Source organism: Oryctolagus cuniculus, chromosome X (assembly GCF_051225735.1).
Source record: "Oryctolagus cuniculus isolate XC-2025 breed Fujian yellow rabbit chromosome X, ASM5122573v1, whole genome shotgun sequence".
In the NCBI taxonomy this organism is placed as follows: domain Eukaryota; kingdom Metazoa; phylum Chordata; class Mammalia; order Lagomorpha; family Leporidae; genus Oryctolagus; species Oryctolagus cuniculus.
The window spans coordinates 108318536-108334590 of record NC_142888.1 but is presented as its reverse complement, the minus strand read 5'-3'; the positions used below and the strand labels follow the sequence as shown (position 1 = coordinate 108334590).

Genomic DNA, 16055 nt, shown 5'->3' with positions numbered 1-16055 from the left:
GGAGAGAGGGTTGGAGGTGGGCTGCGGACTCTGTGCTCTCCGCCTCACCAGCTTGTCCTGGACCTCTGGCTACCACTGCCCGCGAGAGTACAACCTTCAGGCTTGGTTGGGTTGTGCTCCACGCGGCCCGCCCCGTTTAGCTAGAGCACAGAACCTGCAAAGTTGAAGAACCCTACGAGACGCAGAAAAACTACTCTCCGCTGCCTGACCCCCCGCCAAGAACGAGAAAAATGCAATCTTGTTTGCGAGCTCTTGGTCTGAGCCACTGCCCAAGAAAACCCGGGCTCCGGCCGCAGCACCCAAGAAAACTCGGCCTCCTCTCCCTCCCTCACGTCGGGCGCTGCACCTGGAGCGCCCTCACCTCCCTCGGTCGCCCCGCAGCGGGCCGCACTCTGGCCCCTGGTGCCCTGCCCCTGCTCTACCTCTCGGCGACTGTCCTGGTCCTGCCAGGGAATAAGGTGCTGCGTGCCCTACCAGGCAGTCGGTCCCGCGACGCGGCCGCGGCAAGTCCTGCGAGGAGCTGGAGGCGCTGCGAGCGCTTGGCTCTGCCGCTCAGATTCCCCCACTCAGTACAGCTTTCCGCGGTGGGGCAGGGGCTGAATCATAGCAATTTTCTACACAGCAGCCAGCTCAGTGCCTTACGCATACCTGTTTGCTGAATTCCCAGGGCTACTCCCACTGCTTCTGCTTCACCGTACAAGGGCCCCTTCCCTCTGAGCGCTCCCAGTGTCCCCTCCCCTGGCCAGGCCATAGGATCTCACATTAGAGGTGAAGGGATGGCAGAAGTGAAGGGTCAGAAGCTTAAGAAACCCAAGGATACAGAGCTAATTAGTGGCAGAGCCCAGAACTCTCAGTTCAGCACACTTTGCACCAGGCCAAGTTGCTTCCCTTCTGCCATAACCGGTATGGCATTCGAGGGCAGGGGGCATCTTTTGTTGGCCCTTCTGCATACAAGGACTGCACAAGCAGCACCCCCTCCCCTCCGTGCCTGGCTCTTCCTGCTCCCTGTTTCCCATTCTTGCCCAGGGCTTCTGCTCTTCGGAACTCAGGGACAACAAGGTCATTTGGTTCAAAGTTCAGTGAGCAGCAAGGGCAAATAAAAGCTGACTTCACAAAGCCCTCCTGCCAACCCCCTACTCGCACAGACTACAACGGTCTTCATTTTTCATTCTCTGACTTCTTTTGCTTATCTAGGCACCTGGGGAAGTCAGAAGGCCAGGCACAGCTGCCCAAACCGTCTTCCCTTTCATGACCTTTCTTAATCTGCAGCCCATCAATCATGTATACAAATCACTAGTCACCAAGCAAAACTGTATTATTCATGCAAGCTGCATATTTTCATGTGATGCAACAATGGTAATATAGGGTTGCCCAAGCAAGACCTCAAGTGCAGGGATTTCAAATACACAATTATACACCCTCTCAAGAAGATGTCCTCCTCTCTGGGGCCAAGAAAAAAGACACAGGGAGAGTCTGGGAATGGAGAAGAAAAAGGAGAGGGAAGTCAAGAATGACAGTGACTATGGGTGAGCCCAGCAGGCAGGGAGAAGCAAGAAGCTGAGCAGAGGCAAAAGTGAGAAGGGAGAAGGAGGAGCGCTCAAAGGGGACTGCTGCTGGCCCAGGCATCCACAGCTACTGGGGCAGCCCAAGAAGATGTGGGCTGATCCCGCCCCCCAAAAGATTCAGGGACAAGGCTTTTAGGGGCCTGGATTGGAAGTGACATCCATGTAGCAAGTTTCTCTTCTCCATTGGTAAAGAGAGAAAGCAAGCACGCTGCTGGCTTCAGCAGCAGCACAGGTGGCACCCCTGTGTCATCACTACCACCAGGATGCCTTCACCCTCTCCCCCTCCCCCAGGAAATAAGCAAATCTTACCCACTACAGGAGTGTCATTTGAATATTGGGGATAAGTTCTCCTTCCACTGAAGGAGAGGATCTCTCCCTCTCTTCCTGATGGAAACAGGCTGGGTGCTGCCCATTTACACATTCTAGAGCACCAGATCAGGAGAGGGGGAAAAAGGCAGGGAACAGCAGTTTGAGCCTGGTCACCTGGTCCGATTTGTCCCTGGCATCTTCTCTCTCTCTCTCTCTCTCTCTCTCTCTCTCTCTCTCTCTCTGAATTTTCCTGCAGCCCCTCCTTCTGGCCCTGCCAGCCCTGCTCCCCTTCCCCACTGCAGTATCCTGCAACCAGTTTCCCCACATTGTGCGAAGGGGCTGGTCTGGGGGTGCATCTCTCTGCCTTTTGCTGTGAGGGCAAGATGAGTTGGGGGGAGAATGTCTATCAGAGCAGACGCAAGGCAAATTCCCTCAGGTAGCCAGCAAAATGGGTTGCTGTTGCAACAGCTGGGAGACATGGTTTGAGCCTGACTGCATAAGGAGCTAGCTAGACACAGGACTGGCAGGTTTGGCGCTTGAATTACAGTGATTGCTTTGCTCGCAGATACACAAAGACAGCGTGACATATTAAAGAGGAGGTAGATCAGTGAGCACCACCCAGCCTCAGTTTTTTTCTGCTGCAAAATGGGCGAATAAATGCTTACTCCATCACACTGAGGACATGAGTGTGTGGAATGACAGAGCTCAAGGAAAGCTGAGAGGGAAAAGAGCTTGCTCAAGGTCACATGGTAAGTAGCAGAGTCAGACCTGGATCCTGGGTTCCCCAAACACCTCTTTCCTCCGGTGGGGGTGTTTTCCCCTCTACTCACTCCCCTGCTGAGAAGGCTGCCAGAGCTATCCTTGTGACTTGGAAGGAGTGGAAGTGGGAAGGCAGGTGAGGAGCTGACTGTGTGCCAATGAACAGAGGAGACACTCTATCACTGAGACCCAGCCTAAGGACGCCGGCTTCTGCCTCAGCCCCTTCTCAGCATCACTCAGGCGATCTCCCCATGCCATCTCGGACTGATTCATTGCCACTTTCGCACCACCTCTGCTGCCCAACTCTGAGGTGGTGACTCACTCGAGCTGGCCAGGGCCTCTGCCCTCCAGGAAAGCAGCTTTCTTCTTAATTGACTGCAGAAGCCTCAGCCGCAGTGCAACCAGGCCCTTCCAGGCAGGCTCAGAGAAAGAGGGCTTTGAAGAGGAAGGCACTGGCTCCTTAGCCAAAGCCCTGCTTGCTGACCTCCCAGTGCCTGGGGGTCCGCTACTGGCCTCGCCATTCTACGTTCCTTTGGATGATGCCTTCTGTACCCTCGAGTCTCCATGTTTCCAAGCACTGTCACCTAGGACAGCTCTCGCTGCAGGTGTGTCCAGCACTTTGTTAGGTGCTATTGCAAATATAAGGTAGCAGGAGCCATCGCTGGCACCCAAGGAGTATGTTGGGGACTTCAAAAAGTTCGTGGAAAAAATGGAATGAGAAGTAAGAGAGTAGGAGTTAATTTTGGTGCAAAAAAAAAAAAACAATTTTGAAGTCCATGCATAGCTTTTCATAATACTCATTTCCCACTTATGAGAAAAATTGCCCCAAAACAAACTCACACATTTAATTCCATTTCCACCAATGTTGTGAAGTACTGTTGTACACTATGAGTTTTGAAGTATTGAGACTATTTTGAAATATGAATATGGCACCTCAGTGGGGGGAGGGGAGAATGCAAAGCCGGTGAGTGGAGAAGTCTCTAGAGAGGTTGTGCCGACAGGCAGAAGGGATTGGCATTGCGACCTGCAATTTCTTGTGGCCAGTGAGTGGCCTCGCTGAAATATTGCTGTGGGCGTCTCCCTTAAACACAGGACCTCGCTTAAGCAATTCAAAAAGTTAATTGCAATGAACCCCTGGTCCTCTTCATCTCTGGCCTGACTTGAGGGCATCAGCTGATGACCTTGTCACCCACCCAGCCTCTGCTCCTTTTCCCCTAAACTCCCACATCTTTATCTCTTTGATGGGGAGGGGGAGGAGATGGCCAGGAGAAGAATGGACATCTGAGGCATTTTAGCCGGGATAAACTCTGCCCATGTTACCTCCTTTAAACCTCACAACTACCTAAGCTAGGTCGTTGGCAAGGTGCCAAGGTAGTCAGCTACAAATTAGCAGAGCTGGGATTTGAACCGCTGCTAACTCGAAAGCCTGTGCACTTTTACAAGGCGCTTCATACTATGCGTCACGGAGGAGTGGGGAGGAGGAGGGCTCCTCTCCTTACACCTCCCTTTTCCCGGCTGCTTGTCTTCACAGAAAAGCAGCAAAGCGGAGGACGCGAGCCAGATGGGCACGTGACCGCGGAGCACTGTGGAGTGACTCCCATCGCGCGCTTATGGTGGGAGGGGACCTCAGAGTTTCCCGCGGGGACTGTGCCACCTGAAGTGCAAAGCACCTTTAACGACTCTGCCGCCCCCTGCCGCCCCCAGCAGCCAGCGACAGCCCCGGCTGGGGTCTCCGTTCTCCGGAGGGAGGGCTAGTGTGCTGAAAAAAAAGCTCACTGACAGCCCAGGAGCTGTCGCGGGCGAGTGCTGGGCTGCACAGAGCCCTGCCAGATAGCATGACGTAAGAGGGAGAGAGGGACATTTACAACGCCCTAGCGTTACTTTGTGTCTAGCATGGGGTCAGGGATTTCCAACAGCCTGTGTAGAAAGTTTGTTGCTTTGCAAAATACCCTTTCCTTAAGCGCAGTCTCCAAGCCAGACTGGAAGAGGTTTCGCAAAAAGCCCGGCTGCAGAGCTCAACTCCTTACTTTTTAAAATCCAGTAAAGCCCCTCACCCCCAACAGTCCGGTAGGAAAGGAAAAAGGACTCCCCCCCCCCGGGGGGGGGTCAGAGGTCAAGGCTGTGAAGAGGCCAAGGGGAGGGTGCGGGGAGGAGACGCCTCCAACGGGGTCGCCAGCATGCGGAGTCAGGGTCCCCACGGAGCCCTAGCGCCTGCCGACCGATTGCCTGGACCTTCGCGTTTTCCTGGGTTCCGACTGGACCTGCCTAAACCGAACTCACTCACTCCCTTGGCTTGGGAGTGAGAAGCAGGGGGCAACCCCCGCCCCCGGTCAAAGTGAAAAGAACCCGTGTGCAGGCGTTTGCCCGCCCATCCCCCCTCCTTTCTTCCCCTCCGCCCCTCCTCGCCCCCTTCCCTTCCGCCCGGAGGGAAGGCGGGGGCGGGCCGTGTGTGTATGTGTGCATGCATGTAAGCGTATGTGCGCGCGCGCGGGTGCAGGACGACCGTGTGTGCGTTCGCTGTGTGGCTGGGTGGGGGTGGGGGGTGTGCACGGTGCACGTTGTCGCCCGAGTACTTGGTGGGGTGTGTGTTGTGTTCGCTCTCTGATATGGAGCCGTGTGTCCGGGCGGCGTTTGTGTGTGGATGTGCATGCTTGTAGGTTGTATGTTTCTGTACTATTATAGTGTGACTGAGTGGGTGTGGTCTGGATGTTGAGTGTGTTCGATGGGTGTTTCCGCCCGGGTTGAAATCCCTGCTGGGGTGAGTGTATATGCGTGTGCAGTGTGTGCATGTGTGGTGTCCCTGGAGGCTTGGGTGCATGTTTGTGTTTTGTGTGTCAGCGTGGGTTTACAGGTATTGTTTCTTGTGGTGTGCAACGTGTGAACGTGTTCATGAGCAAAGTGTCCTCTAAGTCTGCTGAGGGGATGTGTGTTCAAAGGTTTATGTATGTGAGGGTGGCGTGTGTCTTTCAGTGTATTGATGTGTGCGGTGTGGACGAATGTGGCCAGCGGGCTGAGGGCTGGAGAGAGGGTGTGTCTTAGGAGGGGATCCCGTGTGAGTGCCTGAGCGCAGTGTGGAGAGCATGGTTGTCTAAAGAGTCCCCAGATGACTGTGTGTGCGTCTGTGTGACTAGAGAAGCTGCTGGGACAAGGACGGTGGTGGGGGCCGGCGCGGTGGCTGGGATCCCCGCTGGCCTGATCTCCCTGGCGAGGGAGGTGCGCCCGCCCTGTGCTGTGCTCCCTTTGCCCGCTGGGGCCGGGTGTGAACTTACCTGGCTGCTCAGAGGAAAGAAGAGGAGGGCGCCGCACGTGATTGGCCAGGTAGGGCGCCTAGGGCGCTGTGCCGGGACTGGTGGGAGTAAACTGGAAAGATTCTTCTTGGTCACTGACCTGAAGGTCTTCCCCTAGGAGGTCTACCCAGGTGAGCCCAACTGTTTTTCCTCAGGGCCTGGCTGTTTCACACCTTGGCTTTATCTGGGGAGATTCCAGCTGCTTAGACGCTGTGACCACCCTGGGCCTCAGGACAAACTCCTATTTATTATTATTCTTTTTTCTTTTTAAAGACCTCACTCAAGAGACACAAAACTTTCTCTGCCTTTCTGTCCCAACCCCTCTCAGCTGAGGGCTCTCTCCCTTGTGTCACCACAGTGACACCCTCTTCATGCTTCTCAGGACACGATCACATGTAACTGCAATGATTTGTCGTCCCTCCTCTCCAGCTCAGAGCTGCTGCAGAGAATGCCTGGTATTTAGTAAGAATATTAAGCATAATCCTAATATTACCATTTATTTGGCACCTGCTGTGTATCAGGCACTGTGCTAAGTGCCGTTGCAGGAATTATCTCCTTGAGTCTTCACAACGATCTGTGAAGTAGATAAATCTATCCTTGCCACATTTTTACACTTCACTCATGAGGCTCAGGGTAGTTAAGTAACTTCCCCAAAGTCATACAGACTGATAGAGGCAGAGCTGGATTTGAACTCAGATCTGCTATGCTTCCTAAACCTTTCTTTATTGGGACAGCCTCGCTAAGAGTCCCCCTGCTTCCTGTTAAACACTGAAGTCTCTATCAAATAGTATCATTTCACAATAAATCTTTCTTTTGAGTTTACTGACAGCACCAAGAGTACTCAGCATAATTACTTTCTTTGTCTCCAGACACCTGATACCTCTCCACCTAATTACCTGTTCTGTTGACACCTCAAAGTCTTTAATTACGCTAGGCACAGAAGAATCTCTCCAGTTCTGGGAACTCTCCTTGGGCTAGTGCTGAAAGAAAGAGCTGAGAAGGAGCATTTTCTAGTTATAGGGTCAGGGGGGTTGGGTATGGAGAGGAATGGGGGTGAGGGGTCAGGGTGGAGTAAAGGAATATATGCCGGTTCCCCCAGACCCGTTTTTATAGCGGCACCACCAGAAGTTCACGTGTGGTGTGTTTCAAGCACACCAGTTATTTCCATATCAAATTGCAGGTAAAAAACCAATCAGAGCCACCCCCCTGCCCGAAAAGATTCCTGAATGGGTCCCATTTTATATTATTCATGATTGGGGGAGCACTGTGCTTGCCTAATGGATCTCATGCTGCTCTAATGCCATCGAAGCATCCTCATCTGAGAAATCCAAATTAAAACAATACATTGTATGGGGGGGGGGGATACACTAATGTGGTGGGGGATGGGCACGTTGTCGGCTCAGTCACAGCTAAAAGACCTCTAGAAGCACTTGCTCCTGGCTAGCCCCCAGGGAGCCAGCCTAGACTGCTGCAAAGAGATCAGGGGGCTGAGAGAGAGGGCCAATGCAATGGTGGTGACTCACTTCACCACTTTTGGGGAGTGGGGGAGTGAGAAGCACGATGTAAATTGCCACTGTTATTATTGTGCCCTTTCAACTGGCACAAATGAGCCTGGTGCGTGGAGGAAAAACAGTAGGAACATCCATAAAGCTCCTCTCCAGCTGGGCTTGGGTCAGCACTTAATCCTGGGTGGACAGGAAAAGCTTGGCCTGAAGTTACTCAGTAGCTCGAATGTCTCCTTTCTGTGGCAGGAATGGGGGAACGCCACAGAGGCCCATCTAAGTCCTGCATCTAATGTCAGGCATGAAGCTTTTCTGCTGCTGTGGGGCCAGACTGATATCTCACGCTCCCCTGGGGGTACTAGCTTCAATTCCACTTCTGCATGCAAAGTCTCTCCTTGAAGTTTCTCTTTTCTCTCCCTGTCTCTCACCCACCCCTGATGCACTACACACACACACACACACACACACTTCTTCTCCACTATAGGTCTCTCTTAGGAGTTAAGGAAATGTATCCCCATAACATGAGGATTCTATGGGCGAATTGTAAGGATGGAAAGCACTTTAATGAGCTTTGATATTATCTAATATAAACAACAATTTGCTTGCTTTCATCCTAAAAAAAAGAATATGTAGGGGCAGGGCACTAAGATGTGTATTTTATTGAGGAGATGGAGAGAGTAAAACCCTTGGAGATTCCATTTGTGCAAGTTTCGAGATGGAACAGCTTTGAGTCGCTACCCCAGCTTGATCACTTACTTGCTGTGTGATCCCAGGAAGGTTGCTTCACCTCTCTGAGCCTGTTTGCTCAGCTGTAAAATGGAGGTGTTGATGCCTACCTTAGAAAGGGCTCAGATGACTGAAGGAGGCAAACCATGGACAGTGCCAATCAAGTGCCCAACACATGCAGTAAATGGTCCTCAGGGCAAGATTAGCTCATCGCCTTCCTCGTTTTTTGCCTTCTCACGGAGCCCAGAGTGCTTTAACCAGGGTGCCCAGGGAGTGGAGTCAACTGACTAAGCTGCCAATTTTCCTCATTAATGCTTTGTCTGACACTCTTGAAATAGCCCCTCTTCTTTTGGGATGATGTTTTGATCAGCCTAATGCAGCCCCGGAAGAATCAGCCCTTAAGTCCAATTCTCACCCTGCAGTTTCTCCTGGCAGTGTTAATGAGACCGAAGTTTCAGCTGTGATACTCCACACAGGAACATCTCAGACTTTCCACTCGGTGGCCAGGCTTCCGCTCCTTACCCCAACTACAGGCCCAGCCAACATCCCTTCTTCTAAATATGCTCTGTCGTGCCCAAGAAAATGAGAGAATGAACACTTCCCGGCTCAGATCCCCAGCCGATTCTTTTTTGACTCACTCTACCCTGGAAACTAGCAAGGATTCCTAAGGCCATATAATTTCCAGCAGCCACCAAGGTTGGGGGACAGATGGGATGATAGGGGTGGGAGAGGAGAACTGATGACTCCCGGAGGTATGCAATGCAACCCCTGAAATACATCTCTGATGAATTCTTATTCATTTGCTCCCAGTACAAGGAAAACAAAATCAACCCTTTAACAAAACGTGGTGAAGTGGGAGAAGACCCCAAGTCTGTGCCCCTTCCTCCCTGATGCTTTTGCCGCCCTCTAGAGCCAGAAGCAAGTCACTACAGGCTAAAGCTGCATTTGGGCAGGGAGTGGAAGAAGGTTGAGAAGTTGGGGAGGGGAGGGGGCAGTGCGTGGAGTGGAAGAGAAGGATGAAGACACTACAGGGGAGGAAAGTGTTGAGATTCGTGGGAGAAAACTCTCAGAAGTCAGCCTTAAGATCTTGCCATCCTCTGGACACTGCCTTTACCTCCTCCCTCTTTAACCCGTGCTATTCATCTTGCATGCTTCCCTCCCTGACTTGAGACTCCTCCATCCCCCCACCCCCCAGCCCCGGCAAGTCAGTCTATCAGTGAATCTCTCTGAGGATTTAGGATTTCAGAAGAACTTCTCCAGCTCCGACCCCTGTCTGCTTCTAAGGAGGTCCCAGAGCCTCGGCTTTGAGAAGGGAAATTGGCAGGGTGACAATTAAGGATAAGACAGAGTTGGAGCAGCAGTCCCAGAGATGCCCATACCGCTTAATAAGGTTCCTTACCAATAAGCTTCCTTCACAGGCAGAGATTTGTCCACTGCGGGTACTGGGTGCTCATCCCAAGGAAGCCGTGTGGTTTCTCCAGAGGACTATCTGAGATGTTACAGGCGCTTCCAAGGCACATCAGATACGCCATCTACCTACTTCTGCTGATACATGTGAGAACAAGTGATTCTGCCAGAAGGAAGCAGAAATCATTCCCTAGTGACTCAGAGCCTCAGCTATGAGGACACAGGTGGTGTTTGCATTGCATTGCCCAGTTGAAATGTGCACCTTTTCGCAGAGAGGAATTGAAGGATAATCAAATAGGACAAAGACCCGAATTCAGGCATTGGGCAAGGGATCACCAACACTGTATTCACATGGACCACCTTATAAATGTCAGCAGGGTGTCATATAGTGCTAGGAATGTTATCTCTTTTAATCTCACTGAAGCTTGGAAACAAAACAGAAAAAGGGTTGTCATCCTTGCTCAGCCACTGTGTGACAGTGAGCAAGTTACCAAACTTCTCTGAACTTTTGTGTTTACAATAAAGATAAGCATATTTGCGTCAGAGAGCTGTCATGGAAGTTAAATGGCATATTCTTTGTAAAGTCAGTGGTGTTAACAAATAATAAATATTTGGAGAGAAAACAAAACACATCTTCTGATACCTGAGCCACAGAAGGCATTGGATATAGTGACATCTACAACAATAACTATTATTGTTATTATTCATAATCCAGAAATGTAGGCATCATTATATCATTTAAGAGATAAAATAGGGGCTGGAGTAGTGGCACAGCAGATTAAGCAGCCACTTGGGACTCTGACACCCCATATAAGAGTGCTTGTTTGAGATCCAGCTGCTCCACTTCTAATGTGCCTGGGAAGGCAACAGAGGATTGCCCAACTTCATGGGCTGCTGCTACCCCATGTGGGAGACCTGGATGGAGTTCCTGGCTCCTGACTTCAGCCTGGCCCAGTCCTGGCTGTTGTGGCCATTCGAAGAGTATACCAGCAGATGGAAGACTCTCTCTTTCTTTTTCTCTCTCTCTTTCTCTCTCTCTCAAATAAATAAGATGTTTTTATACAAGACGTATAATAATAATAATAGAGGTTAACTAACTTGCTCAGAGCAACACTATAAGAGCAAACTGGGGTTCAAACCAGTTGTGCTTCTTTCTCCACAACATTAGGGAACATTTCATGAGCATTGGGAACATGGTGTTTGCCTGGCCTGAGCCAGTCAACGCATTTAAGCTAAAATTTGAACAAAAAGATCCTGCAATGAAAACTATGTGTAGTGGGATTCTAGGTCACTATGTAGATTGTTTGCCTATCATGAGTCCTAAATGATAAGAGTAATTTAAGACCAACCTTTATACACCTTTTACAACCTTTATACAACCTTTTAGACTTTGGAAAACTGAGAGAAAAGCATAACTATTATCCCACTAGCTTCGTAGAATCTCTAACCTTCACACTGTGGCTGAATTTTCTTCCAGCCTTTCAAAAAAATGTATGTTTGACACAGTTATAATCACACCATGTTCCCTGTTATTATTGCATTCCTCATAAACACCATTTTAATGGTTGTATACTAACTAACAAGTGGGTATGTCACAGAGGTTAGTAACCATTCTGCTATTGTTAGACGTTCAGGTTGTCTCAGTAGGTAAGTGTGAAAACAAAGGAGAGGGGCTGGCTTCACTGTTACAGCATAATCACCCCCAGGGACCTGGTGTCCTGCTCTATCAGTGCTCAATAAGCTTTCCATCATTTGATATTTAGACTTGATGAATGTCAGCTCTACTGCTGGAGCCTGAGGTACATTTGCAAGAAGGTAATTTTCTGCCAGTTTTCATCACACAGATTCCACAGTTCATCCTCCCGGTGGAGAAAGGGTGAGCTAACCTGGGAACCTAGGCTCTGGAGCACACCATTCTGTTTCCCATGGAGAAATGTCTTTGGAGGTTCAAACAAGTAATTCAAACAAAGGAACTGGGGGAAGTCCTGCCCTTGGTGAGTGGAGATGCTTGTCTGACACCCTGACCACCCGCCGAGTGAGGTGTCTCATTGGCGAGCTCGCCTCAGCTCTGGAAAATGATCCTACTGCAGTTCAACCAAGGTTGGCTTCAGCAAATCGATCGGGTCCCATCACTAAGAAAAGATCAAATTTGTATGTAAAGTGGGCCTTGGGGTCCCTTCAGCTTTAGAGTTTTGGCTGCCTTACAGAAGTCCAATTGTTTGAGGCCACATCCAATGCCAAGCATGAACTGGAGAGAGAATTGCAAGTGGGTCAAACATGCTGTCCCGTTCCCTGGGAAAGGCGGTCTTTCCGGGACCCCACCTGCTCCACATCTCAACGACACCTCTCCCAAATGCCCTCATATGCTCGCCCATTACCTATTGTCACCCTCGCATTACTCTGACATGCCAGTGATACTATGTCCCCGTGGGCGAGGAGCAATGGAGGTGAAGAAACATGTAGAATATGCCCCCTATTCTGCCCAGTTAGCAGTCAGCTAACAGCACCTCCCCCCCCCCACAACTCCTGAGAAGTTGTGAAAGGCATATTTGAAGGGAGACACCAAGACCCATTATAATCCCATGGAATATTAATTGTTACCACAAAGCTCCCCTCACATTGCACAGCATTTCTCAAATAAGTATGATGAAGTGGGCTCTTACCTGGTTGGGAAAAAACATATTGTACACAGGGTCATTTGTTTCAAAGTGCGGTTGTGTGACTTAAATAAGACCGTGTGTGTAAAGAACTGAGCCTAAGGGCCCAGCATCTGGGAAGTAGTTTGCCCATATGAGGGCACTTCCAAGGGTTCGTGGGAAATAGAATTAAAAGACAAGCTTAGCGCACAAGTCTGAAATCCATGTTTACAAAGAGGTCTTTAAAAAGTTCATGGAAATGTGTATTATGAGAAAACCATGCATGGATTTCAAGAATGTTCTAGGCAACAAAATAAGCTTACCTTTTCACTTCCTTTTCCCATGTACTTTTACAAGTTCTCTCGTGTCAGGTTCTAGGGTATGATTAATAGGGCTGGTGTAGGCAGTGGTGTGCCACAGGGTGTATGGGGAGACAGAGCTCACCAGCCTGGAAATGCAGCAGTGAGTGTAAGGTCTTGGGTTCAAACACGAACTAAAACAGATTGGAGACTCCCAAATGAACTTGGTTTTCTCTTTTTCTCAAGAGTAGCTGTAGTTGAAAGTAATTCCAATGTAAATAAAGTCTGTATGTGGCTGTGAGTGGAACATACCATGTGTGATAGAAGTATATTGTGTTGTGTATGGAAAGTCATAGGATGCATGGAAAGTACGTGTTTGTTTATGCCCTTGCACATGGGTATGCATGAAAGTGGGATGTGTATGTATGGGTATATTTATGGTGATGTATGTGTGTACTTGGGGCGTGGCATGCCTTCCAAAAGAGGGAAAGTCAGCCCTCCAGGACTATATTTAAAGGGGCACAGCTGGAAATCCTCTTTTGGCCAGGTCATTGGGCATTTATAACTTGGAGTATGTTCAAAGAAAAACAGCTAGATGTGGGTAGGGGCCTTGCAGCCATGTCATGTGTGAAACAGATGAAGTAGTTGGAGAGGTTTGGCCTGAATTAGAACAGGAGTGAATGGAGGTGGGAGGAACAGGGAGGGTTGGCACTGTTCCCTAGGAGGGAGGGTCGCAAAGGTCAGTGCCAAGGCTAAAGGTAGAAGCTCCCAGGAAAAAGAGTTGGGTTCCGTTTAAGGAAAAGCCGTCTAATTCTACTGGACATTACTGTCTTTAGATGGCAGTGAGCCACCTAGTGTTATACTGACTCCTCCCATGGGGTTATTAATAAAGGAGCCTCCGCATCTCTCATTGGAGTCTCATGACAACCTTATAGGCCAGGCAGGAGTGGAAGAGTTTCACCCACCCTCTTTGCAAGGCTAAAGTATTTGATCCATGAGGCCTTAATAGACATCTCATAAAATTCCCGTGTAATTTTGAAATTAACCAAGATCCTCAACTGAAAAAAAATACACATAAGAAAAGCATTCAATGCCCTGCATACATGCAGAGCTCTTTTCAGAGAGCCTGTGGCCTGCCAGAGACTGCACTTGAACTGGCTCAGCATGCAGACTGCAGTCCCCTCAGCAGGAGGCCCGACTCCTGGGATGATTCTCAGTAGGGCAATGGGGTTGGCAAGAAAGAAAAACAGGTCTCTGCTAAAGTCGCTGGGATCTCTCTGCCCACCCCCTCCCCTGCCTGTGAGGGGGCAGAGGAAAGAGGAGACAACCCCAGGTCTGGTCTGGGTGACCAATGACGCACTCTCACCAATATAGATTTTGGAGGTGGAGACTATGGAAAAACAGGTGGCCATGGGGGCAGGTGGCAGCCCAGAGTGGGTGGGGCCTGCCAAGGGGGAGTGAAGGACAGTGTGGGTGAGGGTCGTAAAGGACCTCAGAAAGAATCGTTCAGTCCCTTGAAAGTTTAAGGAGGTAAGGAACAACAACAGCAACAACAACAAGCGGTTTCCAAAATCCACTTTGTAGAAGCAGTTCCCGGAAAGCTGTGAAATGTCACCCACATACTTACACCCGGGCTGTGACCTCTGCACACTTGTGTCCTCAATTCCACAGGCATAGGGGGACCAAGCATTAATTTCAAGTACCCCAGGGAAAATTCAGGCTGAGCCCCCTCCCACCCACCACCCCCCCCCCCCCCGCGCCCAGCAGGCTTCCACCTTTAGGAAGTTTGGGGCAATGGACAATTAGCAAAGCCTAAACCGACCCAGATTTGCTACCAATTCCTTGGATGACCTTGGCCAGGCCTTTCCCATCTCTGGGCTTCAGTGTCACCATCTCTTATATGAAGAGGTTGAATTTGACGACTGTACGCGGCCCACTCTAGTCTGTGGTGGAGACTGGAACAGGGCGCACACGGAAGCCCCAGCGCTACCTTCAGGGTCTCTAGGCTCTGACTGCCCTACCAAGGGCACTCATCTTTGGACTTTTAGGGCTCCTGAGTTACAGGACTTCGTTCCTGCGCATCTGGCCCCACGGCTTTCTGGCTGTACCCCGCGGGAGGCTGAGCCAGCGAAGCGACTCCGCCCCCGCGCTCGCCTGCGTCCCACCGTGCCATTAGCGCGATTGCTCCCAGTTCCCGGCAAAGCCGGTGATTTATGCGGGGCCTCGACGGGGCAGTCCCTTGAGCCCGGAACAATTAGCTAAAAGCCAGCGGGAAGGGAGGCAAGGGGGCGGCGAGCCAAGCCCTAGGGCGCCCAGCCGGGGCTGCAGCCGCCGGCCGCCCCCAGCCGAGCCCCCGCAGCCCCCCAACTCGATGGGCCCCACTCACCACGGCGGGGGCGGGGCTCAAAGGCCGACGCGAAAAGGCAGTCCAGGATCCACGCCATGACCCGGTCTGAGTGCCCAGCAGCCTCGAAGCTAACCTCTACGCCGGCCACCGCACCGGCCGCTCTAAGTAGCCCCCGGTGACCACGCCCTGGGCCGCACCCTGCACCCAGCTCGGAGTGTCTCGGTCACCGGACACCTCCAGCATGTCACGAAAGGGGCAGGGCCTCAGGGGAGCCCCCTCCCTCCAGGGGGGAGGCCGCTGGTCCCGCAGCCCCTTCCCCCACGCGCAGGGAGGCCAAGACACGGCTTTCGTCCCTGGAAGCTCTGACTCCGAGGGCGGGACCCTGCCCCTACCCTAGGGACACCAGGATCTGAGGGATGAGACACCATCTCAGCCCTAGTAAGCCCCTAGTTCGAAAAGGAAGGAAAGTCCCCGTCCTTCCAGGCACCCGTGAAGGGACTCAGGAAGCGGGCCTGTTCCCAGAAGCTGGAATTTGAGGGTGCGGTTTTTACGGAGACTTCATCTCAGCCCTCAGGAGGCGAGGCGCAGTCCCAGCGGGCAGCGGTGTTTGCTGAGGGACCCTGGAATCCGAAGGGGAGGCATCACTTCAGCCCCGGGTCGCACGCACCAAGTCTGATTTTAAATCACCGTTCGGTTCTAGAGGACCACGAATGTGTGTAGGAGCGATGATTTTGACCCCTCAAGAAGCCCCATATCTGACATGAATTGCATTGCCTGGGAATGCCCTCAAGGAAGAGGGAGATGCTCTCCTGCGTGGTAATCTGTGTTTGGAGAAGGTTGACGCAAAAGAACAGTGTCTAGTGGGTAGAAAGGTGGGGTGCTCTCCAGATGCTACAGATTCCGCAGCCAGGGCTTGTGCTTCGGGCACTGGCATAGGAGGGGCACCACCATTTATTTTTAGAAAGAATTTGATATTTGATATTTCAATGGGGGGTGGTACTCTGCTGGATTGCCTTACACTTCTTTTATGGCTCTGTATTTTTGCATTTTAAATACATGGGGGGGGGGCACAGGCCACAACAGGTTCAGTGTTTGGGGCCTCTGGTGGTGATACATCAGCCCTGCCCTCCCTGCCGCCCCCCGACACACACACACACACAAATTCTGGAGTAGAAGCAGCCACCAGAGATGGACCCCACTGGGCAGGATGGGCTTCTA

General features: G+C 51.2%; 1 protein-coding gene across 2 annotated transcripts in view; it reads right to left on the bottom strand.

Annotated features, from left to right (window-relative positions):
* The window catches only part of ARHGAP36 (Rho GTPase activating protein 36), a 31205-nt gene extending 16173 nt beyond the window's left edge, over positions 1–15032 (bottom strand). Inside the window, exon 1 of one of the 2 annotated variants that reach the window (XM_008273208.5) lies at positions 14877–15032. In XM_008273208.5, the coding sequence (XP_008271430.1) occupies positions 14877–14934 (58 nt within the window). In that variant the 5' untranslated portion in view covers positions 14935–15032. The remainder of the gene's footprint in view (positions 1–14876) is intronic. The other variant, XM_070067229.2, reaches the window with a different exon arrangement.
* Positions 15033–16055: the final 1023 nt, after the last annotated feature.